Below are 26,900 nucleotides of genomic sequence, written 5' to 3' on the forward strand. Positions count from 1 at the left end.
ATTGTCTGACCCCAGAACAGAGAAACTGAAAGAAGATGAACCACTTCTATAAAAGAAACTTTTTCTATGGTAATAGATCTATGTGTGTGTGTAGTCAGTTGAAAACAGTGATGCATTTCTTTGATCAAAACAGCATGTATTGAAAAATGAAACACCATAAAAATAAATACTAGAACAGTTCATTTTTATCAAACACTTATGTAAAGGTAAAATATTTTTGCACACTGTAAATTTTAGTACAATTTACATTACATTAACTAGGTTATAACTTATGAAAAGTGACAGAAACAAAAATACCTGCTTCCAACACATACACTTCTCTGATGTGTTGACAGCAATTTTATCTGCATGGTCCATTCCATTTACTTGACGTTTGGGTGCATCCTTTAGCGAAATAAGCATGTCTCACTCCATTATTAGCACAGCGTATTTTGTAAATGAAATAATAGATATATAAAAATTATTTTAATATTTGCCTCAAGAGGGAGCTTACAGTTCATCTTGCAGGTCCTTTGAGATTTCAAGCCATTCCAAGCTAATGCTCTGATGCCATTCCTGATGCAGATCCAGAATTAGACAATTTTATTTTCTCTTTTGGAACCAAGTCAGTGAATTATTATACTTCCATGCCACTTTCTTTTCTGGTGCTTTTTGAAATCCATAGTGTGGACTGAGTTGGGCTAGTTTTTGTTCTTCCTTTACTGAAAAACATAAGAAGATATAAGTTCAATTTTTGGGACTTTTTATTGAAATAGGCATGTTTTGGTCCAAATGGAGATATTTCAGACCCTTATAAAATGGTCTTTCTTCTCTCACCAGCATATCTACAAAAGATTCTAGATTATTCCAGTATGTGAAGATGGTAAACAGGTCATGTGAAATGATGGAAAAAACAAAATTGATCTGTTTGACCCTTCTTAGTTTAAAATTCAGACACATTCAGACACACACACACACACACACACATGTCTGACATAATACCAAAAAGTTTCATTATAATCACTCATAAATTTTCAATTTATTTGATCACTGATTTTTCAAATTTTGCTTTTTGGATATTCTTCTGTTCACATGGGCTGTATTTGATGCCGAATCATCAAAATAGTGTTTTTGTCCTAAGTGTAAGTACCTTCCTAAACCCCTCTTCCCCTCTGTTTTCCTGTTTTATAGTTAATTCACTTAATCCCTGAAAGTTTGGCTTTGCTTCAGTCTCTGCAACCAATGCAGTTCAAAGTAGATTCAGGCCTTAATAACTTACTACCTTGAGATCTGAGACTGAACTTCCCTCCTGTCAGATATAGAATCCAAGCCCACACTTCCATCCCCCCATAGAGGGCTGGCTATCTTCTCACTCTCTTTTTCATAAAATGGCCACTTCTTAGTTTCCTGCATAATTGCCTCTTCCTGAGTTTAGCTCTGAAAATCATCCTCTACCAGGCTACTTACCAAAATCTAGGTTCCTGGCTTTCATTTCCTGAGAAAGAACCCTCACCTGGATCACTTAACCACTTCGGGTTCCTGTAACTTGGGTCCTGCACTTCCTGCCTCCCACAGACAGTCCCTTCAAGGACATCTGCTCCACAGCCCATAGGTAACCCATTCCATCTACTCTCAGTCTACCACATATGGCAGAACTCCATCCGATACAGAAAAGAATTCTTCCTAACAATCTGATCAATACAATTCTATAATACTACTTCATTGACTTTAATGTAACTGAATTTGTTACTAATAAAATACTGTGACCAAATTAAACATTTTGGAGATTTGCTTCCAAAAAAGTATGAACAATACATCTTTTTATCTATGAAGTCATCTAACATGAATGAAAAATAAACCAAGCAAAGTTTATGAAAAACAAGAAATTTTTTCAAATAGTAAATAAAAGATGGTTAAGTTATTAATGTAACTTAGATTTTGTGTAGCATTAGTATTTCATTTAAGAGTTACTACCAGTTAAGGAAACGAGTTATTGCTTTGAATAGGACATGGAATGATATAAACCATTATGTGTACCAGATTGGAATTTAAACTTTCTGCAAGGCACTCAGATGATAATGGAGTTGAGTCTTTGGTGAAGTTTCTCCTTGCTTTCCTGGAAGAAAGGAAAAGGGGAGGATCTAAGAACGAATGAAATAAGCACTACAGCTAATTCCGGCATCTGGAGGTACTCAATTTTGGTTTATTTTCTCACTCGGAGAATTTGAAACAAGTGAAAACTTCTCAGATCTTCAAAGGTATAAAAAAGTGGAAGACTTTTATATGAATAGAATCTCCACAATAATATACTATTTGGAAGAAGAAAAACAAACTTTAGAGAAATCTCAGTTACTGGCACTTGAGTAATTTTTATTTTAGAAATGACAATGTCCGTATAATATTTTAAAATATTGTTTTTCAATCTTATTTGTTATTTACAGCTCTTCCTTAACAGTTTTCTGGATTAAGGGGAAATTTATGTCACATCCTCTCTCTACTTCTCTGGTTTTCAAAATGACTAATCATCTTTCCATCTATAGCCTTAGGTATTAAGGGAATAAATGAGATATTTAATACTGTCTTTTTTCTGTACAAAATACTATCCCAGATATGTTGGAAAACCCAAAGGCACAATATAGTATTAATTTTCCAGGCTTTAGTTATCATTATTCAAAATATCTTATTTAAGGAGACCATACATCACAATTTGTACCCTTTAAAATAATTTATGTGAACCATTTAGAATTTACATCTATTTAACATTTTTGTTTTGTTTTTCTGGGGCTTTTTTTTTTTTTTTTAACTTAGTGGATCTTTATGGCTTATTTCAGAAAAAGATGAAGATGAACTCAAATCAAAAGAAAAATAAGACTTCATTTGCAGGTCCTTCCCTGATGAAGGCACTCAGTTTTTGTTTAAAATACTGATAAAAGTTCCTTTTAAGGAAACAAAAAATAAAATAAGAAAAAAAAATTAAACTAAATTAAAGTAAAATAAAATACTGACAAAGATGGCAAATTTATTCTAGCAAATATGCTCTCATTTAAACACAACACCTTTCCCTTTTTATTTTAACATGTATCTATATTTCATGTATTAATTTTTAACTGATAAATTGACACACATGAAAAAATTTCATCTTTAACTCAAGGGTATGATTAAATAGATATAAAAGAATACCCCCAAGAATGTTGCTATTAAGACATATCATTTTGATGGAAACTGCCTCCTAAAAGTGACCTATTTTTACATTTGTACTTTATTTCCTATATTCAAAAGATCCTTTGGAAATAAACAACAACCTATGACTTAAAATTTTTAGAAAGGTACTACAGAGTATACCCAAAAACCAAGTCTTACATACAACTTGGGGTCAAGATGGAAAGGTTTAGCATTAATGCTTATATGTAATAAACAAGAGACAGTATAGTATAGTTGTATATGTTGTCAGCTTGCAAGGATTCAAATTTCAAATCTGACACACACACTAGCTAAGAAACCCAAGGCAAACTGTATAACTCATGTAAGCCACCATATCCTCAACAGAAAAACAGAAACAAAAGAGTACCTACTTCCTATGACTTGTGAATATTAAGTGAAATAATTCATGGATCCTGTAATCAAGGCCTATCTTATTAGATTGTATATACTGGATTTGTACTAACAGATACTAAAATCAGAACTTTCTTAAGGCAAATTAAAAATATAATTCTATACTTTTTAAAATGAGTTCTGGAAAACCTATAGAAAACTTTTCAAGTTGTCTCTACATACATGAATTAATTACCTTTTATGCAGCATCTGGAAACAGCAGGTTCCAAAAGCGACCAGTATCAATAAAAGCAGTGGGATTGTTGGTATAACAACATAAATTAGATTGGGAATTATGCCTACAAAAGCAAAACAGTCTTAGTACAAAAAGATGTCTGAGGCAGAATTCTAACACTGAAACTATATAAACATTTTCCAAAACTTTAAGGTAAAATAGATTTATTATAAATAAATGAATTCTGAGAAAGTTTCTTCTCCAATATTGAATAATCTAGTGAAATATATTTGGTTGCCATTCTCTAGTTCAATGTCCTATTTCTAAAACTATTATTAAATCTGCCATTTAGATAGGGACTAGTTTTCATGACATACTAATAATCTTAGCTATCTCACTTCATTAATCCTTCTCCATTATTACTTTAAGAAATAAGCACTGATTATTAAAATAATTGTTGATTTATTGGTTATATAATCATCTTAACCAGTAAGGTCAATGCTACGATGATATGCAAGACTCTCTGGGATTAAATCAAAATACTAAATATTAGTAAATATTAACTAATGACACAGGCATAACCCAGAGATACAAAAGTCCAGACGCATAAGGACTTGATCTTAATTAAATTCTAAAATGAATCATTTTTTTAATCCTATTCCATCAAACTTGATAATGTTAGGTACCCTTGGTAAAATAAAACACTGCCACACTTAAGCCCCATATAAATTAAAATCATTCCATTAAACATTTCTTCAAGGTCATAAGAGGGAAAACATTCCTCATGTAATTATTTATTAGCATTTTTAATTAGGTCTAGATGTTCTGACTGGCTTTAAAATCAGGCACCTGAAAAATAAAAAGCACTAAGGTTTAATATCATGTCCACGTAAGAAAAGAAAATGGAAAAACTATGAGTTTCGCTAGTAAATCGAAAGCTGTCAGCATTAGCAATCTAAATAATTCTAGTCAAAGTAGACCAGACTTAGATCAAACTATCCACATAACTGTACATCATGTCCTTTGTTAACAAAAGATATATTAACTGAGGTCTAGTGATGGGGTATTTTGGGGGTAACTTGCTATGCTTTCCCTTAATCTTGAGCTCCCAACACACGGCTTCAAGGACTTTAAGGATTCAGGAAACATTTTTGTTCTTTTTCCAAATACCATCATGAACCCTTATCTGTAACAGTCAAGAAGAAGAGAAAGTATTTCCTACTTTTTCATGGATTTTGGATCACCTGGGGAAAGACTCTAAGACTTTGGGTCTTTGGCGCAATCTTCACAAAGCAACTAGGATTGCTTTCTGATTTCTTAATCTTAAGGATTGTTTAAGATTTCTGTCCGGTCGTCACAGGCCCATGCTAAAAGAACGCCTAACTAACTAATCCTAGGAGAAGTTTCTGATTGGGATTTATAATTCCAATCGGGGAATGTGCAATTTGCAGTGGGATTTCATTGTTTCTTTGGCAGAGAAGGTTGTGCCAGGGGCTTCTGGGTTGAGAGCTCTTTGTACACATTCTGTCCACCCTGCTCACCAGTGATATCCCCTCCATATCCTGAAACCAGCCAAGGTAGGAGAACACTTACCACGGGAATCTGCACAGATACAAATCAGGCTTTTGCTTTTATACCCACTCCCACATCAGCCACTCACTAAACATTTACCAGCACACCATGGTTTGCAACCTGCTGAATGTGCCCATTTACATCATAATGCCTATGTGTTATGTGAAAAGTTGTGAGTCCAGGTTTCCATGTGGATTACTTAGTTTATTACTAGATATGTTGACTTGAAGTGAAAAAATAGGAAGGAAACAAATAGATTCTTCTGCTCAAAAACTAGCTCAGCATTATTAGTTCAAAGATAAACTCCCATAGGCTAAATTCAGTGAACCATATCACCAAGCAACAAGAAAATTTAGGGCCAGCATGAAGCAGAGTTTACAATTATAGTTTCTGCTCTTGTTAGGGGGTGGTTAAAAATAGGTGAATTCATTACCTGCTTCAGTAACGACCACATTTTGATGGGTGTCTCCTGGTTGATTTGTAAAATAAGTCTTTTCTACAGGAGAAGTTGGATTAATCTCTGTAAATAATTGGTACAGGCATCATATATAATGATAAAGAAGAGAAATACAAATACAGATGAAAATAAAACTTTATAATAAAACAATGTAAACACCAGAGTTTTGATTTCTGAATACTTTACAGATAAAAATTATATCTTGAATTTAAATTTACATGAAATTATTCAACTGTGAAGTCATAATTTCATTACCTTTGAATAAAGTAACCAGTTGATAAATCTTTGTGACTCAGATTGACTTGGTCCATGCGACCCCCAAACTGCCTTTAGCAATCAATACCGTGTCTATACTGACAACAGCCTGCTACAGCCAATCATGACCCAGCAAGTAGAAAGAAACACAAAGAGAAGCAGGAATTGGGAGTCTAAGAATGTGAGACACTAAGTGCCATTCCAAGACAAGCCTAGATGGCTTCTTCATTAATATCAGTGCAATATCTGGGTTTCTCCTTGCAATAAAATCAGCAGACGACTGTACATGGATGCATTTGGAATAGGGGATTCAAATAATGTTCTAAAGCACATTTCTGTCCTAGAAAAACAATGCCATACTTAGATGTGCTTTTGGTAGCATCTATTTCTTTAAAAAATATTAATAATAATAAATTAAGGCTTGCAAGTTATTTCTTTCCCTGGTTTTACAAGATAAAGATCTCTTTAATGGTTATACAATTTAAAAATGTCAAAATTTCTTACATGATCTGGTATTGTTCCGTTATTTTTTTTTTTACGTAAGGCACTATTTTGATAAATTAATAGTTCAGTGAAAGTAAGTTGAATCAATGAGAACAAAAAAACCCCGTAACTTGTCTTCATTTGTTTCAAAAATATAATTCTGTTTATGTTTGATAACTGATGGGAAAGAAAAAAATAAAACACAGGCAGCATTCTATATTAGTTCAGCATGTTAAATCATTTTTAATATTAGATTGGCTACTCTAATTTGGCCACATAGTTTTTCTTTATTGGACATTTATCATACACTGTCCTGTAATAACATTTATTATTCTTTTACAAATATTTCACCCTAACACTTCAATATCCTCCTATAGGTTTTAGATACAGTTCTATCCTACACATTTTTCTACATAACTTGGGCCCTCTATGCCAGTTGCTGCTCTAATGGGGTTTGCTGCACAAATATACAGATGAAATACAATTTATCAATATAGAACTGGTTATTTTTTAAAAATAATCTTAATAATCTTTAGATCAATATAATTTCTGATTAACAACATTTTAGAAACTTAACCTGTAAACACTACTTTTAATGTCTAAGAAAAAGAGGGCATAATGCAATTTTAATAAGTGTGAACATTAGATTCAGAAGGATCCCCATGAAAATGTCTTAAGATAACACTGATAGACAAAGAAAATAGATATGTAACTCACAAGGCAATAACAAAAAATTGAGAAGAGAGTAAGAAAATCAATTAGTGAGTTATTCCATGTCTTCATAACCAGGTTAATTATTTACTACTTCAGATATCATTAGTCATATTTTAGATGGTGTGTAGGGGACAGAAAGAGGAGACTAAGTTCAAACCACACAGTGCTTCGGGTAGCTGGAGAATAAAGTTCAAAATAATTGGTGTCCTAATTCATGAATTTTAATAAATCCTGCTGCTTACTCCTCCAACCCCCTCACCATTAAAAACTAATCATTCTCCACTAAAAGAGCATTGACTATAGAAGCAAGAAATTTAATCAAATTAGCCTCCTCCATAAATAAAACACTTAGCCTAAGGAAGGTTAACAAATAGAAGACAAATATTTAAAATAAAATAAATAAATACATATTTAGACTATTAGAATAAAGAATAAAAATTCTAACTATATTAATAAGACTATAAATATAGCTCTACATTTATAACAATAAAACTGCACATGTGCACCAAAAACAAAAAAAAATACATAAAGGAATCTTATTCACAAAGTATAGATTATTTGAAGATTTAGGTAGAATATAGAAGATAGAGAAATATATATATATATATTTTATCTTAAGTGCTCTTCCATGAGTAATATGAACCTAGATTACCTACACAAAACAAGTAAAGAAGATTCTGGGCTTGGCAGTGTCCTCAATAATTTGGTAAGTAGGAATGCAAAATAAAAATAAAATAAATGTATGAAGGGTCAAATAGTTTACCTAAAAGCCCAAAGAAAGGAGAAAGAAATAGTAAGGATACTGTATAACATACTTTGTTTCATTCAATAGTACACAGTATCACCAATGGAAAGTATCAGAGAATTTTAACTTTATATTTTTCTAAGAAAAAAAAAATAAAGACAAAGAACATAAGTGCATAACAGATTTGGCTTTGCAAAGGCTTCTAAGAGGGTAATGATGGATTTAGGGCTTTAAAGAATAAACTCACCGGGGATAAAGAAAGCTGGCTAATACACTGAAGAGCAGGATAAATATAAAGAGAAGGGTGAATCTAATCCAAATAATCTCTGGTGCTTTAAGGTCTTATGAGAAAGGAATCATGTAATTTCAAGAGAATAATAGAAATAGCAGTACTTGATTCTAATTGCCTTCCATGAACACATTTTGAGGTCAAGTAGACAGCCCCTCAGAAGACTTCAAATGGCACTTCCCAGCACTGAGAAGGAGAAAAACATCAAAAAACTCTCAAAGCCTAGGTGTCTAGCTTGACTTTCTCAGGTGATTTAAAAAATTAGTTTATGTAATTTTGATTAGTCTCTACTTTTTGTCAAATATTAATTTAGTGGAACTGCCCTCTTCAAGGTAATTTAAATTTACTATGTCCACAGGAAACCCCACCAGTGTAGCTCAGGACAAGACAATCTTCCCATGCTGCCCATGACAAGAAGTCAGAGACTTCAAACCAAAGCTATCAATGGGGCAGATTCCAAAGAATGACAAAAAGGAAGACCATGGCACAAGCCCCTAATCTTTTTCCACTATGCCTCAGTGAGCTAGAATCAATCTGACTTCCAATGAGGAGCACATGTGAAGTGGCAATGTCAACAAAAGAGATGCTAATGTTCCAAGAGGAAAGTCATTTTGTTCCCTTAAATGCATTGGATAATCATCCAATGATCTGTCACTCACATGTGTAAATCCCTAGGTGCTTTGATTGCATTGATGACTTATACCGACTTCAAAAACTTTACACTACATATTTAAAATATTTAAAAATAGACATTTATTCTTCATAAAAATCTGTTTACAAAAACACAATTTGACCTGAACATTGGAAATGTTATTCTCCCAGCCTTGGGTCAAGATATCAGAGAAGTAGCAGGCTGAGATGACATCAGGTAGCAGGAGATTAGCTAGATAGCTTATCAAACCATTCTGAACACCTATAAATCCAATAGGAGATCAAAGAGAAGAAGGGCAGCAATTCTAGAAACAGAAAATGACCACTTTCTGAAACGTAGGACCGGCGATAAGTGAATCCAAAGCAACGGGACAATAGACTGCGGGGGGAGGGGCTGGCTCCCGGCAAGGGGCGGAGCAACGGAGCAACGGAGCAAAAAATCAGAACTTTGAAAAGTCTGCTCCACTGAGGGACATCACTGCAGAGGCTAAACAGGGTGAAGCCCACATGGGCATAGTGTGGTCTCAGGTCCCATGGGGTCACAGAAGGATCGAGGGTGTCTGAGTGTCGCAGAGCTCACAGGTATTAAAGCAGGGAAGCCGGCTACAGAGACAAAGCCAAGGAGTGAGCTCTCAACTCAGGGTTACCTTAAATTGTGATCCATGGCACAGACCACTGGTCTGTGAGCGGGGACCCCACCAGATCCGAGAGATCCCCCCTGGAAGAGCTCAGGAATGTGCAGGGTTCAGAGACTTCAGGTGGGGCTGTGTGCCAACCAGACCAAAGAAGCTTGGTCACAGGCTGGGTGAGCTCGGGGCGCTGCCAGAGGCCAGGGAGATGGGAGTGATTGAGTGCTTTTCTCCGAGGGTGCACTGAGGAGTGGGGCACCGAGCTCTTGGCTCCTCCAGGCCAGAGATTGGGAGGCTGCCGTTTTTATTCCTGACCTCCAGAACTCTGCGGAAAGTGTTCAGGGAACAAAAGCTCCTGAAAGCTAACCCTAGCGGGTTACTTAGCCTGGCCCCTGGTAAGGGCTGTGCAATTCTGCCTGGGGCAAAGACACTTGAGAATCACTACAACAGGCCCCTCTCCAAGGAGATCAGCAAGAAATCCAGCAATGACCAAGTTCACTTACCAAGGAGAACAGCTGAATTCCAGAGGAGGAGAAAGCAAAGAATGGAATTCATGGCTTTCTCCCCATGATTCTTCAGTCTTGCAAAGTTAATTAATTTTTTTAATTTTATGTTTTTCTTCTGCTATTTTTCTTAACTTTTACCCTTTCCTCTTTTAACATTCTTTAACTAGTTTATCTAAACAATACCTTTCAAAAAATCATTATTATAGTCATTATTATAGTCATATTTTATCCTTCATTGTATCTAACTTTATTTTTTGTATACACATAGGGTTTTTTCTTCTAAAAAAATTGGGATACAACTTCTTCTAATAGATCAAAATATACCCTAAATCTAGCACAGGGCTTTGTTCTAGTCTCCAGCCTGAGGAATTCCCTCCACTTTCTTTTTCTTTATTCTCCCAACCAACTTATCTTATCAACTCCTTTTTTAGAAATTAAAAAAAAAATCATCTTTATACTATATTCCATCCCTTCATCATGTTTACCCTTATATAGGTTTTTCATTCTTTAAAATATTGGGAGGTAGTTTCTTCTAAAAGACCAAAACTCCAAAATTAAGTGGGTGATCCTGTTCTATTCATCAGTCTAATATATATATATATATTTTTCTTTTTTAATATTTTTTTCTTTATTTATTTTTTCTGAACTTCTTTTTACCCCCTTTCTCCCCCACACAATTTGGGGTGTCTTCTGATTTGGTTAAAGCACATTTTCCTGGGGTTTTTTCAACCCTTTTAGTATTTTATTTACTCCTTCATATATTCTTATCTGAATAAAATGACAAGGCGGAAAACTCACCACACACACACACACAAAAAGAAAAAGAGACAGTACCAAAGACCAGGGACCTAATCAATACGGACATTGATAATATGTCAGATCTAGAGTTCAGAATGACGATTCTCAAGGTGCTAGCTGGGCTCAAAAAAGGCATGGAAGATATTAGAGAAACACTGTATGGAGAAATAAAAATAAATTTATTTTTGGAGAAATAAAATAACTAAAGTCTAACCAAGTTGAAATTTAAAAAAAGCTATCAATGATATGCAATAAAAAATGGAGGCTCTTACTGCTAGGATAAATGAGGCAGAAGAGAGAATTAGTGATATAGAAGACCAAATGACAGAGAATAAAGAAGCGGAGCAAAAGAAAAACAAACAACCACTGGACCATGAGGGGAGATTTCAAGAGATAAGTGATACCATCAGACAAAACAACATTAGAATAATTGGGATTCCAGAAGAAGAAGAAAGAGAGAGGGGAGCAGAAGGTATATTGGAAAGAATTATTGTAGAGAATTTTCCTAATATGGCAAAGGGAACAAGCATCAAAATCCAGGAGGCACAGAGAACCACTCTCAAAATCAATAAGAATAGGTCCACACCCCATCACCTAATAGTAAAATTTACAAGTCTTAGCAACAAAGAGAAAATCCTGAAAGCAGCCTGGGACAAGAAGTCTGTAACATACAATGGTAAAAGTATTAGATTGGCAACAGACTTATCCACAGACACCTGGCAGGCCAGAAAGAACTGGCATGATATATTCAGAGCACTAAACAAGAAAAAACATGCATCCAAGAATACTATATCCAGCTAGGGTATCATTGAAAATAGGAGGAGAGATAAAAAGCTTCCAGGACAAACAAAAACTGAAAGAATTTGCAAACACTAAACCAGCCCTACAGGAAACATTGAAAGGGGTCCTCTAAGCAAAGAGAGACCCTAAAAATAGTAGATCAGAAAGGAACAGAGACAATATACAGTAACAGTCACCTTATAGGCAATACAATGGCACTAAATCAATATCTCTCAATAGTTACCCTGAATGTTAATGGGCTAAATGTCCCAATCAAAAGACACAGGGTATCAGAATGGATAAAAAAATAAAATCCATCAATATGCTGCCTACAAGAAAGTTATTTTAGACCCAAAGACACCTCCAGATTTAAAGTGAGGGGGTGGGAAACAATTTACCATGCAAATGGACATAAAAAGAAAGCTGGGGTGGCAATCCTTATATCAGCTCAGTTGGACTTTAAGCCAAAGACTATAACAGAAGATGAGGAAGGACACTATATCATACTCAAAGGGTCTGTCCAACAAGAAGATCTAACAATTTTAAATATCTATGCCCCTAACATGGGAGCAGCCAACTATATAAACCAATTAATAATAAAATCAAAGAAACACATCAACAGTAATACAATAATAGTAGGGGACTTTAACACTCCCCTTACTGATCACATCCTGGGTCATAAATCAGGACTCAATTGGTATCAAAAGACTGGGATCATTCCTTGCATATTTTCAGACCACAATGCTCTGAAGTTAGAACTCAATCACAAGATGAAATTTGGAAAGAATCCAAATACATGAAGAGTAAAGATCATCCTTCTAATGAATGAATGGGTCAACCAAGAAACTAAAGAAGAATTGAAAAAATTCATAGAAACAAATGATAACGAAAATACAACAGTTCAAAATCTGTGTGACACAGAAAAGGCAGTCCTGAGAGGAAAATATATAGTGGTTCAAGCCTTTCTCAAGAAACAAGAAAAGTCTCAAATACACAACCTAACCCTACACTTGAAGGAGCTGGAGAAAGAACAACAAAGAAAGCCTAAACGCAGCAGAAGAGAAATAATAAAGATCAGAGCAGAAATCAATGAAATAAGTGAAACCATATGATAATTGACTCTCTCTGCTTGACTTATTTCATAGCATGAAGGACAAGGGGCGTTAGAGAGGAGTAGGGAATTTGGGTAAATTGGAAGGGGAGGTGAACCATGAGAGGCTATGGACTCTGAAAAACAGTCTGAGGGGTTTGAAGTGGCAGGGGGTGGGAGGTTGGGGTACCAGGTGGTGGGTATTATAGAGGGCATGGCTTGCATGGAGCACTGGGTGTGGTGAAAAAATAATGAATACTGTTTTTCTGAAAATAAATAAATTGGAAAAAAAAAGAATAGAACAAATCAATGAAACTAGGAGCTGGTTCTTTGAAAGAATTAATAAGAGTAATAAACCCCTGGCCAGACTTAACAAAAAGAAACGAGAAAGGATCCAAATTAATAAAATCATGAATGAAAGAGGAGAGATCACAACCAACACCAAAGAAATATAAACAATTACAAGAACATATTATGAGCAACTATATGTCAGCAAATTTGACAATCTGGAAGAAATGGATGCATTCCTAGAGACATATAAACCACCACAACTGAACCAGGAAGAAATAGAAAGCCTGAACAGACCCATAACCAGTAAGGAGATTGAAGCACTCATCAAAAATCTCCCAACAAACAAGAGCCTAGGGCCAGATGGCTTTCCAGGGGAATTCTATCAAACATTTAAAGAAAAAAATTAATTTGTATTCTTCTGAAACTGTTCCAAAAAATAGATATGGAAGAAAAACTTCCAAAATCATTTTATGAGGTCAGCATTACCTTGATCCCAAAACCAGACACAGATTCCATCAAAAAAGATAATTACAGACAAATATCCTTGATGAACACAGATGCAAAAATTCTCACCAAATATTATCCAGTAGAATCCAACAGTATATTAAAAGGATTATTCACCCTGACCAAGTGGAATTTATTCCAGGGCTGCAAGATTGGTTCAACATTTACACATCAATCAATGTGATACATTAATAAAAGAAAGAACAAGAACCATATGATACTCTCAATAGATGCTGAAAAATCATTTTTTAATATATTTTTAAAATTTTTATTTATTTGAGAGAGAGACAGTGAGAGAGAGTATGAGCAGGGAGAAGGTCAGAGAGAGAAGCAGACTCCCGTGGAGCTGGGAGCCCGATGCACGACTCCATCCCGGGACTCCAGGATCATGACCTGAGCCAAAAGCAGCCGCTTAACCAATTGAGCCACTCAGGCGCCCCCTGAAAAAGCATTTGACAAAGTACAGCATCCTTTCCTGATCCAAACTCTGCAGAGTGTAGGGATAGAGGGCACATACCTCAATATCATCAAAGCCATCTATGAAAAACCCACTACAAATATAAATTCTCAATGGAGAAAAACTGAGAGCTTTTCCACTAAGGTCAGGAACATGGCAGGACTGTCCATGATCACCACTGCTATTCAGCATAGTACTAGAAGTCCTAGCCTCAGCAATTAGAAAACAAAAAGAAATTAAAGGCATCCAAATTGGCAAAGAAGTAAAACTCTCAGTCTTTGCAGATGATTTGATACTATATGTGGAAAACCCAAAAGACTCCACTCCAAATCTGCTAGAACTTATACAGGAATTCAGTAAAGTGTCAGAATATAAAATCAATACACAGAAATCAGTTGCATTTCTTTACACCAACAACAAGACAGAAGAAAGAGAAATTAAGGAGTCAATCCCATTTACAACTGCACCCAAAACCATAAGATACCTAGGAATAAACCTAACCAAAGAGGCAAAGAATGTATACTCAGAAAACCATAAAGTACTCATGAAAGAAATTGAGGAAGACACAAAGAAATGGAAAAATGTTCCATGCTCATGGATTAGAAGAACAAATATTATGAAAATGTCAATGCTACCTAAAGAAATCTACATGTTTAATGTTATCCCTATCAAAATCCCATCAATTTATTTCAAAGAAATGGAACAAATAATCCTAAAATTTATATGGAACCAGAAAAGAACTTGAATAGCCAGAGGAATATTGAAAAAGAAAACCAAAGTTGGTGACATCACAATTCCCGACTTCAAGCTCTATTACAAAGCTGTCAACATCAAGACAGTATGGTACTGCCACAAAAACAGAGACCATAGATCAATGTAACAGAATAGAGAGTCCAGAAATAGACCCTCAACTCTATGGTCAACTAATCTTCGACAAAGCAGGAAAGAATGTCCAGTGGAATAAAGATAGTCTCTTCAAGAAATGGTGTTGGGAAAATTGGACAGCCACATGCAGAAAATGAAATTGTACCATTTCCTTACACCACACACTAAAATAGACTCAAAATGGATGAAGGACCTCAGTGTGAGAAAGGAATCCATCAAAATCCTTGAGGAGAACACAGGCAGCAACCTCTTCAACCTCAGCTGCAGAAACTTCTTCCTAGGAACATGCCAAAGGCAAGGGAAGCAAGGGCAAAAATGAACTATTGGGACTTCATCAAGATCAAAAGCTTTTGCACAGCAAAGGAAAGAGTTATCAAAACCAAAAGACAACTGATAGAATGGGAGAAGATATTTGCAAATGACATATCAGATGAAGGGTTAGTATCCAAAATCCACAAAGGGCTCAGCAAACTCAATACCCAAAGAACAAATAATCCAATCCAGAAATGGGCAGAGGACATGAACAGACATTTCTGCAAAGAAGACACCCAGATGGCCAACAGACACATGAAAAAGTGCTCCACATCACTCAGCATCAGGGAAATATAAATCAAAACCACAATGAGATATCACCTCACACCAGTCAGAATAGCTAAAATTAACAAGTCAGGAAGTGACAGATGCTGGTAAGGATGCAGAGAAAGGGGAACCCTCCTACACTGTTGGTGGGAATGCAAGCTGGTGCAACCACTCTGGAAAACAGCATGGAGGTTCCTCAAAAAGTTGAAAATAGAGCTACCCTATGACCCAGCAATTGCACTAATGTGTATTTACCCTAAAGATACTAATGCAGTGATCTGAAAGGGCATGTACACCCAAATGTTTATAGCAGCAATGTCCACAGTAGCCAAATTATAGAAAGAACCTAGATGTCCATCAACAGATGAATGGATCAAGAAGATGTGGTATATATACACAATGGAATACTATGCAGCCATCAAAAGAAATGAAATCTTGCCATTTGCGATGACGTGGATGGAATTAGAGGGTATTATGCTTAGTGAAATAAGTCAATCGGTGAAAGACAACTCTCATATGATCTCCCTGATATAAGGGATTGGAGCTGCAACGTTGGGAGGTGTTGGGGGGTAGGAAAAGAATAAATGAAACAAGATGGGATCAGGAGGGAGACAAACCATAAGAGACACTTAACCTCGCAAAACAAACTGAGGGTTGCTGGGGGGAGGGGGGAGGGAGAGGGTAGTGGGGTTATGGACATTGGGGAGGGTATGTGTTATGGTGAGTGCTGTGAAGTGTGTAAACCTGGCGATTCACAGACTTGTACCCCTGGTGCTAATACATTATATGTTAATAAAAAAAAAAAAAAAGGAAAAAGAAAAAGAAATGTTATTTCCCCTTAAATACAGGTCTCCAAATGTGTCCAGTTACCCCTTCTGCTTAACTGACTGGGCAATTTGTTCTATAGCATAAAGTATTTTTCCGGACACTGAGCTCTATGACAAGCTGCAGAGAAAGTCTGGATTTCACAGCAGAGAAACACAAAGAGTCAAAGGCAGTGAAGCCTAAATATAAATAGTGAAGATCAAAATATAACCAAATATGCACAAAATCCATTATCCCTATTTATGGTATTTCCTACCTGGTTCATACTTGCAGATGTAATTGTGCTTCATGTTGCACCTGTCATCATTCCACTGGTAAAGGTAGGGACCCCCAAGGCCTGGATTGGCCGTTGGTTGATGATACATCACAACACATTTCTCACTTCCACAGGAAGGTTCATCAGTATACCAGTTTCTGTAAACAGAGCAACAGGAACACCTCGAAGTGATTTCACCCATTCTATTCTTTTTGTTTTGCTTTTTGTTTTGAGTTTTTATTTAAATTCCAGTTAGTGAACATTGAGTGAAATATTAGTTTCAGAAGTAGAATTTAGTGATTCATCACTTACATACGACACCCAGTACTCACCACAACAAGTGCCCTCCTTAATACCCAACACCCACTTGGCTTCTTCCATTCTGACATCCTCTACAGGTGAACAGAAATCTCCCTTCTCCCTTTTGAGTCCCCCAGAGAACATCCAACTTTTCAGGACCCCTACTTACCGGTACTGGGAAGCACTTCCATCAGACCACTGGTAGAGATCTGGGCAGGCACCAGATGTCTGCCCCTCTCCGTTTCGCCAAAGCCCTATCCAGAAATCACCATCAGAAATTCCCGTTCCTGGTTTTGTCAGATTTTGCAACATACTTTCTATTAACTTCTGTTCTGCCTCATTCTCCAGGCTAAGAAGGGCTCCCCCCTCACTCTCACAAGCCAGGCGTGCCTCCTGGAAGCTCACTCGGCTCGACAGTTCATGGAAGTAGGCCATTTTGTAGCAGGGATGCTTGAGGTCAGCAAAACACACCTTCTGGCCTGAAAAAAAGATGTTATGTATTGATTACCCGAACTATATTCATAAGCTATTATGAATTAAGGTTAAAGAGCCAATCAACACAGGATGCACTCTCCCAAGAATGATTGTTCCATTGCATCATTTTATAAGGTTTATTTTTTAAATTATTACTTTCAATTTATAAAAGCAAATTGATTCCCTAGGTAAACTTCTAACACAAACTTCAAAACACTTTACTTAAAGAAAATTTCTGTAAAGGGAACTCATGATTCTTCTGGCTTAGATGTAAATTAATTATCACAGCATATGAAGGTAGCTAAAGAAATTTCAGGTATATGGAGAGCTAAAAGGCCAAAACTATGAAAGAAAAACAATTCATAAAATAATTTAATTTAAAAAAACAAATAAAATTTTTAAAAGCAATGTTTAGAAGGTATCATGAAAAACCTTTAAGGTGGGAAATTTGAGGCATAAATATTTGCTTTTATTGTATATACATTAAATACATTACATTGAAGTTAATAGAGGTCAAAATTAAAGTAACTCTAGTAATAATTTATTAATAAAATACAGCATTAAAAGTGACAGGATAGATTTCTAGAGTAGTATAGAGTAATCTTTGAGAAAATTCTCATTCTCAATTCTCTGAATATTTTCTGGTTTCATAGGTGATCTCCATGTATGATCTCCAGTCGCTCAGCCAATGACTTCTCTTTTTTCTACACAGACATCTCAAATGAGTTATAAACTCCAAATAGAATTTCCCAAATTTGAACTTAGAGAATCAAGATTTTATCTATTTCAGAGAGAGAAAGAGAGAGAATGGAAGAAAACGAGTGCACATGAGGGGTGTGGGGGGAGGGTATAGAGGGCAAGGGGGAGGGAGGGCGGAAAGAATCTCAAGCAGACTCCAGAAGCCATGTGCAAGGGTCACACTAGGTCGAGATCACAATCCCAGCTGAAACCAAGAGTTGGACGTTCAACAGACTGAGCCACTCAGGCTCCGCTGAACTCAGAGAATCAAATACTAAAAACGAATAAATAAACAAAAAAGAAAGACATTTTAAATATGAAACAAACAAATACATCAAGAAATAAAGGTGCTTTTAAAGTCTCATCTATTGCTGATTATTTTCAATCTCTGATAACTCGGAGATCTCGGTAAACTGAAATTTGGCCAAAAGTGTCTTTCAAAGACCGTTAAATTAAATACAACTTAGGTGATGTAAGTGAGAACAAATTGCTTTTCAACATTAGAATCTCCATTTATGTATTAAATGGAGACATATTAAATAAAATGACTTCTTCAAATTTAACTGAAAAGATGCCCTATTAGACTAGTTGCAATTACTTCCTTTATGAGTTTGAAAGTGGTAACATTGCATTTCTTTTCAACTTTCCCTAATTTAGGGCCACCTGGGTGGTTCAACGCATAGACTCTTGATTTACTTCTGCTCCCTTATACCACCAGGCAAGTATGCCAAATTATAGAGATAATCTCCAGACTAGCTTCTTTGTTTCACTTCTGTTCTCTTCTGTCAACATTAAAAATCATGCATCCATCTCTATCACTATTTCTTTTTCCCAACCCGCTGCCCAGAACCTCTATTAGTTTCTTTGCCTTCTTCCAATTTCAGCTTAGGTTTGGTCTCGGAAAACAGATTACCAAGTATTTTATGTAAAATTAAGTCAAATTACTTTATGCGAAGAAATTAAGGCAGAGCTCTACAGCTTTCTTAAGATTTGTCTGCATGAACATATTCTTGTTAGGATTGAAGGCTTTTCTCAGCAGGTATTTAGTTTTGGAGTCGATCAAGAAAATTTGTCAGTAGTGGAGAGAGGGGAGTGTTACTGTACTTAAACACTGGCTAAAAAATACTGCATTCAAGATTTGTACTCTTAATTACAGTACATCACACTGAGTCAACATCAGTATCACATCCATTCTCCCCCAGAATCAGCAATTAATGACCTATGATGACACTCAGAGTCGGGAGGGTGCCGAAATCAGGAGGCCATTAACCTCACCACAGTGTTTGAGTGATATGCATTCAATATCATGGTCCAAGCTGAGAATTGCCATCTAATAAAGTAGTTGTAGCAATGTAAGCCTGCCAGCCAGTTGTCCTCTCCGTCTCATTAACTGTGATCTGGACCCAGGAGCACCACACTGAATAATATAAACAAATGAATGGACAGCCCCAACTAATTGTTAATGAAAAATAAAACGTTAGTATGAATGACTGCAGGAAAAAGGGAGTAAAGAGATTTCAAGAGGACAAATCAGTCTGAAATAAATCATCCTTGAGAAATAATCATGAAAGTTCCAGGGGCTGATTCTAATATAATTATTTATTTTAATTTCTCCTAATTTATTATTAGATTTTGTGATGACTTCATTGTTTAAAATGGTTGCTCCTGATAATATTCTAAATATGCCATTAATCCCAGTGAGTTCTGTGCCTGTATTTTTAAAGCAAGCTATTTCCACTTTCTTCTACAGTCTTTACATATTTCTGTCTCGAAATATATCTCAACTGCATTCCCTTGAGTCTTCAACGGGCTCAGTTTTTCACTCCAAGAACCCTCAGACTTGGATTTGCCTCTAACACTTCTTAAATATTAAATTTGTCCAACAAGATTGTGTTGCAAGATGTCAAAAAGGAGCCCATTTAAAAAATAAATTAACCAGAAACTTGAATGAGTAAAAATTACTTATATACCAAGGCCAGCACTCATTCAGAGGGTGCCTATATATAATTTAGATGCTAAAAGTCCCTGCTCATTCTCTTTGATGTTAAAAAATAAACACTACACCGATTTCTTTACAGTGAGGACACTGAAATAGTTCCACTGAAATTACAGTTTAATTTATAAAATTAAGGGTAGCATTTTGAATGAAATGTTTAAGAGAATTTTAATGCAATGTGGAAATTCCTAACACTGTTATGTGAGTCTACAGAGAAATAATATTAATAAGAGGAAAACCTAAGGCAGGGATTCTATTTAAAGTAGTTAAAAAGTGTGCGTGAATCCTAGATGCTAGCTGACCATGGCACTGTCTGTGACAGGCATTCTCACCTTGGCTGTGGGTGATGGAATGGTCCAGGGTCATGGGAGAGGAGGTAGAGATTGCAGTGGCTGCAAAGCAGAGGTATAGTCAGGGGATCCAAATAGGGGCCAATTACCACTAGAACAGGTAGATATTAACTCCAAAGTATCTGCTGAATATCAGTTGTGTCCTCAGATTTTGAACTGAAAGGTCACTAGCAGTTCAGATCTAGCAAGGCTGTTTGAAAATTACAGATATCTGGCCCAGTTTTATTACCATTCATATACAATCAGTTAAAGTTGACACTGGATTTCTTGACATCCATTTCTATTTCACTCCCAACTACGGCCTTATTGTGCAAATGTAGTCCAAGCAGTAGCAAAATCAGGCAAAAGGAGCTTCTGAACACTCCCCACCATTTCAGCTGATGGAAATTTGGCCGTCATGGCCGGGGAACTCCCAACAGCTGGGAAACAAATGTTGCCCTAATTCCCAGAAAAGTTCCATTAATGCAGATCTTCTGGAAGCCACTTTTCCCACTTCTGTAAAGGCTAATCTTCCTAGAGAACCATTACAACTATCTCTCTTCTCCTTCTGTGAGATCACATGGGGAACTCCCTTTTCTCTGATCTTTAAATGTTTCATTCAGATAAAATCTTCCATTGGCTATTCTGAACGATAGGAATTCGAAACTTCACCTACTACATCTACTTCCATCCACCCTCTGCTAACCATAGCATATTTAGATAAATATTCAGATAACCATGCAACAGTGTTTATTACACTAAGGCAAGCTTCATACTAACAATTTACTTAATGTCACCTAGGATTTCCACCTAGGATTCTACACCTATTAATATTATACACACATGCATACAGCATAAAATTCCTATCACTGTCACTGCTAAGATTCTACTATTCTACTATTCCCATGAATAGATGGTTTTGTCCGTTAGAACTAAATATTGGCAGTAAATGCTTTTGGCATTGATATAAAAGTGGGGCCGAACTCATAGTATTATGGCAGTTTACTTTTTTCTTCTCGAATAGAAAGGATCTATGATTCAGTTTTATTTTGCTCATATTTATTAACTTTCTGACAGCTGAGTCCTCTGTGAGCAAAATAATAACATTTTTCTCATACCTTATGCTCTAAGCATATATTACTAATATTGAGAATTGAATTTATGTCATAATTTTCATTAAAGGCATAAAAGATATTTTATGAATTTCTATGGTTCAGTCATGATCTACTTTTAGTTATAAAAAGAAAAAAAATGTACAAAAGAGAATCTACATGATAAGTCTTCCCCAAACCTGACTGACTGAACTTTGGACATTTTACCAAAATCCCACAAAATAATTGGTTTTTCATCATTCTTTCTTACTCTCTCCCAAATCACATAACTAAATAGGTTGATCCAACATTATACACTGTGCCATGATCTCTGATACAATGCCAGCACTTCTAAACTAAAATGAAATGCTTTCAAACAGCGCTCCTTAAAGTGTTCAATAGTCCACCAACTTAAGGATGATATTTTGTTAAAAAAAAAAAAGTTTTGTTATAATAAGTTTCCAATTTTGTAACAGAGATTTTATAGTGCAATTAAATGTATAATGTGCCAGTACAAGGGTGTTAGAATATATTTTCTTGCATTGATAAACTCAAAACTGTAGTCCTGGGTCATTTTGTGGACGGTGGTGGCAATTGCAAGTCCTACCTCTCCCACTAGGAAATACCACAAGCTTTGAGAAGGGAATGGAACTCATTTATTAAAATTTGCATATTTAAAAATTGGGATCTAAATAGCAAATGGTAAACCAAGTGACTGTAACTCAAAAGTTAAAACATCCAATCAAAAAGAGCTGCTGTGGGTATGCTTGGGGGCATTACTTAAAACTTTCCTGGTTTTCTCACCTAAAATGGAGTTTTCTCACCTAAACAGGACTTTTAAGGAAGTATTGTAATAATAATGGTCAGACATTTATGAATAGTTCAGCATGAAGGGTCTCACTGTAGCACCAGCCACACCTTTGGGTAAATCAGGAAAAGATGTGTTCTCGGGGCGATATAGGCTGCTCAGCTAGAAAAAGTTGTTTTCTTCTAGGTGGCCTTAGCTCCAGCATACAGGACCTGCATGCTGAGCTCGCTCTCAGCTTCTTGGCACAAACTCCCTGTGCACGATCCAGTCTGCATAAATCTGTTCAAACCCCTTCACCCTCCAACAGTCCTGTGCTGTAGGTCGCACCCTGGAGCTCCCATCCTATTTGAAAAAGTTAGATATTTTGCAGATTCATACAACACAGTAGTCAGGGTTTAGAACCAGGCAGTCTCTCTGGCCCCATAGTCCACACCTTCATCCAGATGTCTATGCTGCCTCCCTAGACAAATGTAATATTTTTTTCTAAAGCGAAATATTTCATGAAATAAAGAGATTGATGACCATATACCTTATTCATGTTTTCTATCTTAAATTATTAGCATTAATCTGTTATTGATTACCATTGATGATATGTGCAAGGGCTTATGCATTGAGAGTTTGTTTTTCTAAGCAGATTTTGGTTTTTCTATTACTGAACATTTAGACACAGGATTAATATTGCAACATCTATATCAGATTTTCAAACCATATCTAGTCTTATCTAGTCTTAAGTGTTTTTTTTTTTCACCCAGCCCTTACATCTTCTAAATAAAGCAAACCCCAAATGAATTTTTCCCAATTACAAGGAGTGCAACAGGATTCAAGTCATCGGGTCTTTTCTATTACCAGTAATATGTTACAAGAGTGCCTGCCAATTGTGTACATTCATCCACCTGTACGCCAAGTGCCCAGCACAGAAAGCTGTTATAAAGTAAAAATTGTTAATGTGAACATCAGCTGGATTTCCACTCTGGACCCCTTTACGCAACACCACCTCATTTTTAACATTATTGAAATAGTTATTGCCATCCTCGGGAAGAAGAGTTCTCAAAACAAATCTATAAAAAGATGAAAAATAACAGTTAAGGAGTAATGGCTATGATAGATGTGTAATTTATTAAATGACTAGTAATAAGATTAATTTGTTCCTTTCCTGCCCAAGAGATACTTAAAGTAATTGCATCTTTGAAAATTGCACTGTCATCACTTTATGCTTTTGATGATGTCATGGAATAGTACCACAGGATGGGACATGCTCAGCAGATTTTTTTCTATCTCCCTTGCTATTACAATAACCTACAGCTACTGGTCACAACCCATAGATTTGCATAATTCTGTGGCAGCTACACAACAGAAGAGATGTGTCTAAATCCCCCAGGATCTTAAATAACATGCAGGCCAATTCCAATGAATTCAAATTAATACATATTAACATTTTATGCAGAAATATGGAGGTACCACGCAAAACACTTAGTGCCCTTTACTGCGTAACAGGTCGGGGATCACTGCTGCGCCCACTAAAAAGAAAAAGCAAGAGTAAAAACCATACACACACATTACTTCAAAAACACCTGAAATGTTTAAAAATACCCACATGTTCTTCAGACATATCTTTCTACCTTAAAAACCTGAATTTTGAACAGTTCTGTTTTGTTTCTTTGTTTGTTTGTTTGTTTTAAGATTTATTTATTTACTAAGAGAGAGAGGGAGAGAGGTGGCAGGGCAGTGGGCGGGGAAACAGAGGGAGAGAATCTCAAGTCAGCTTCATGCCTAGCATGGATGCCATGACTCAGAAACCTGAGCCTAAACCACGTTGGAAACCTACCCAACTGAACCTCCCAGGCACTCCTGAACACTTCTTTCTCCTTTGTATCCATGTCCCCATAAGTAAAATTCTCTTATCTTTGTCCTAAATCTGTCATAATCTACCAATCAAGTCATGGAATTAAATTATTTTACTCCCCAGAAATATTCTCTACATATCTGTGGTCAGTAACAAATCAGTACAAATCTGAGATCCTAAAAGTAATTCCAAAATTAACTCATAAATTCATTAAATACTCTTTCACTAAATACTCTAATACATTAAATTACTCTCATGGTTATATATTTTACTATATATTTATGCATCAAAATAAACATGACTGCTAACCTATAAAAATACTTTCCTATTTCTTGTGAAAATACTTTTGTTTCTCAACTTTTACAATAGTGATGTATTTAAAAGTATGGGAAATATCGCATGTTTTCAAGTACTAAAATGAAGAAAATTTCTATAAAGAATTATTTTGTGGGTTTCTGTCTCTTTTCTAGAGAAAGTAATTATTTTGGTACACTAAATATAAATTATAAATAGCTATACTGATATGTTCCATATGTTACAAGTATGTTCCTAATAACAGCCCCAAAGAGCTGATTTCATTTGACGGATATTTGAGTAGAATTTTGGTCCCCAGTGGCAGGAAAAAGTTGATGCACCACATAGAACTTAACATTGATCCATCAGACATTAGACCTACTACTTCCAACATGTCATGTTTTAGACTCTCTGTACTCATGCTATTGTGGCTAAAATATTTTTTAATTGTCTTCAAAGGATAAAATCACAAACTTATAATGGTTAAATTTTAATGAGAATTTTTATGGCCAAGGGTAATTAAATTATCCATAAGAAAAACATAACTAAGTAATTGTTTTGATATCAAGTAAACATCATCATTTATGCTAAATCGAATAGATCATGTTCAGTTAATTAGAAATTTTCCAGATGTCATCTACAAGATGCCTATAAATACTTCACAGGAAAACACAACAAAAGGTTTGCAACAATTTATGCAATAATAGAATACAAAAAAAAACCCCTTTTCACTGACAATTTTTTAAGTTCTGTTTTTATTTTACATATTTTTCTTCTCTCTTGCAAAGTTTATGGCATACAAACAAGAATATACCAAAAGGATATTACTTAAGGCAATGAAGTGTTTCTAAAAACACACCATATGCTAAAAGCTTGGTCTCTGCTGCTCAATCACTTGTAAGAGTAATTCTCATAAACACAAAAGCAGTCAAATATGTAATTCAAACACTCAGGTCTATATAGTGAACTTTTTCTTCAAAGCTATATTAAGGGGAAAGGGATCTAATATATGGTTCCTGTAACATCCTAACTTGGTAATGAAAAGTTTTCAATTTATCAATATAATGAGCCTGTTTTTTTCTCCCTGCCCCCCAAATGTAAGCGCATACATGTCCAAATGACAGTTCACCATGTATTTAATTCCAATGTCTCCAGAGGGCCAAAAAGTCAGCGGTGAGTGATTGATAACTAGACACTGAAGGATTATAGTCTCAAGATGTAGAACATCACATATTGCTGAGGGGAAGATCAGCAACAATTAAGCTTAATATGCCAGTTTCTAAAGGTCTGGCTTCACTATGGATTAAGTTGATGTCATCTCTCATCTATCCTTAACTCTAGTGACACCTGTTATACTGATGAACGGAATGTGAAAAGGAATTTGTGCTTTTTACCTTAAAAAAAAAAAAAAAGTCCACACTTAAAACCCTTTCCCACATACATTCAACAAATATTCATTGAAACACTTTAATTAACATTGCAAGAAATTTCAGTAGGGGTTGTTATACTCAATTTTCATGTAAGGCACAATTCATTCATCCTAAGCTTTTGAGAATCTTTTTTTTTTTTTTTTTTTAAAGACTTTCCCCAAAAGTAAGGGATGGTGAATGAGACATAAATTGCTTAACAAAAGAACCGTGAAAGTCGAAGAAAAAGAAAAATCAGAGCAAATGCTTGGAAGCTTGCCAATTCTGATCCACTTCCCTGGCACTGACTCGGCCCACCTAATTGGGCACCTGCAGTGTGCACGAACCTGTGGCCATTACCGTGCACACCTCAGCCCAACTCGACCGGACTTCCTTTTCTGAAAAGTCCCCAACCTGGAATAAGGTGTGCAAAGGAAAGGCGTCTGCACATAATGACCAGTAAGTCCCCTGTTCTTTGTCAGCCCTCCCTGAGAACAAAGGCCGCATGTATGCCCAGGAGTCTGAGAGCCACCCACAAAGGGTAGGTCTGGTCCCAGAGACTATCCGACTGAACACAGTGCGCAGACCGAAGTCAAGACAGGCCAACAGGGGCTGGCATTTCTGCGGCGGTTCTTGAAGCTCTGGGTTTCTTTCCTCTGCCTGCTCCATGGTACCCCACCCCTTTTGCAGGTGCCAAGCCCTGCCCGGTGGCCTTACTCTCTTAAAAAGAGAGTGAAAATCAGTCTTGGAAAACGCTGTAGCAGAGCCCACTTTGCCGTTCCTGAACCAGGCACTCCCCCCAAATTTAAACTTTTCTCTGCGTGTGTTTTTGCGGGGCCGGGAAGAAAGCTGACCACAATCTAGTCCCTTCCCTGCCACGCCCCCCAGTCTTCCCGACGCCCTACTCCTCACAGGTTTCCAAGCTCCTGGAGAGCCTTGACCCCAGAACAGACCGCCGCGCACCGCCCTTGCCCCCGCACCCCGCGTCCCCTCTCCCTGCTAGTCCGCTGGCGGGCAGCCCCCTGACTCACCGCTGACCACCCGGCGGCAGAGAACTCCATGGCCGCAGAGCAGCGCGGCGCCCAGCAGCAGAGAGACCACGCGGCTCAT

General features: G+C 36.3%; 1 protein-coding gene across 2 annotated transcripts; it reads right to left on the bottom strand.

Annotated features, from left to right (window-relative positions):
• Positions 1-550: 550 nt before the first annotated feature.
• CHODL (chondrolectin) lies at positions 551-26,900 on the bottom strand. 2 transcript variants are annotated; one of them, XM_044254992.1, is made up of 6 exons: positions 26,822-26,900; positions 16,981-17,290; positions 16,512-16,669; positions 5,751-5,837; positions 3,767-3,869; positions 551-701 (listed from the first exon to the last, which is right to left on the bottom strand). In XM_044254992.1, the coding sequence occupies exons 1-6, from the start codon at positions 26,898-26,900 to the stop codon at positions 617-619; spliced, it is 822 nt and encodes a 273-aa protein (XP_044110927.1). In that variant the 3' UTR covers positions 551-616. The 2 variants fall into 2 exon arrangements, with proteins under 2 accessions (XP_044110927.1, XP_044110928.1); XM_044254993.1 differs by lacking the exons at positions 3,767-3,869; positions 26,822-26,900 and having other exon boundaries at positions 16,981-17,246.

Source organism: Neovison vison, chromosome 6 (genome assembly GCF_020171115.1).
Source record: "Neovison vison isolate M4711 chromosome 6, ASM_NN_V1, whole genome shotgun sequence".
Lineage (NCBI taxonomy): Eukaryota > Metazoa > Chordata > Mammalia > Carnivora > Mustelidae > Neogale > Neogale vison.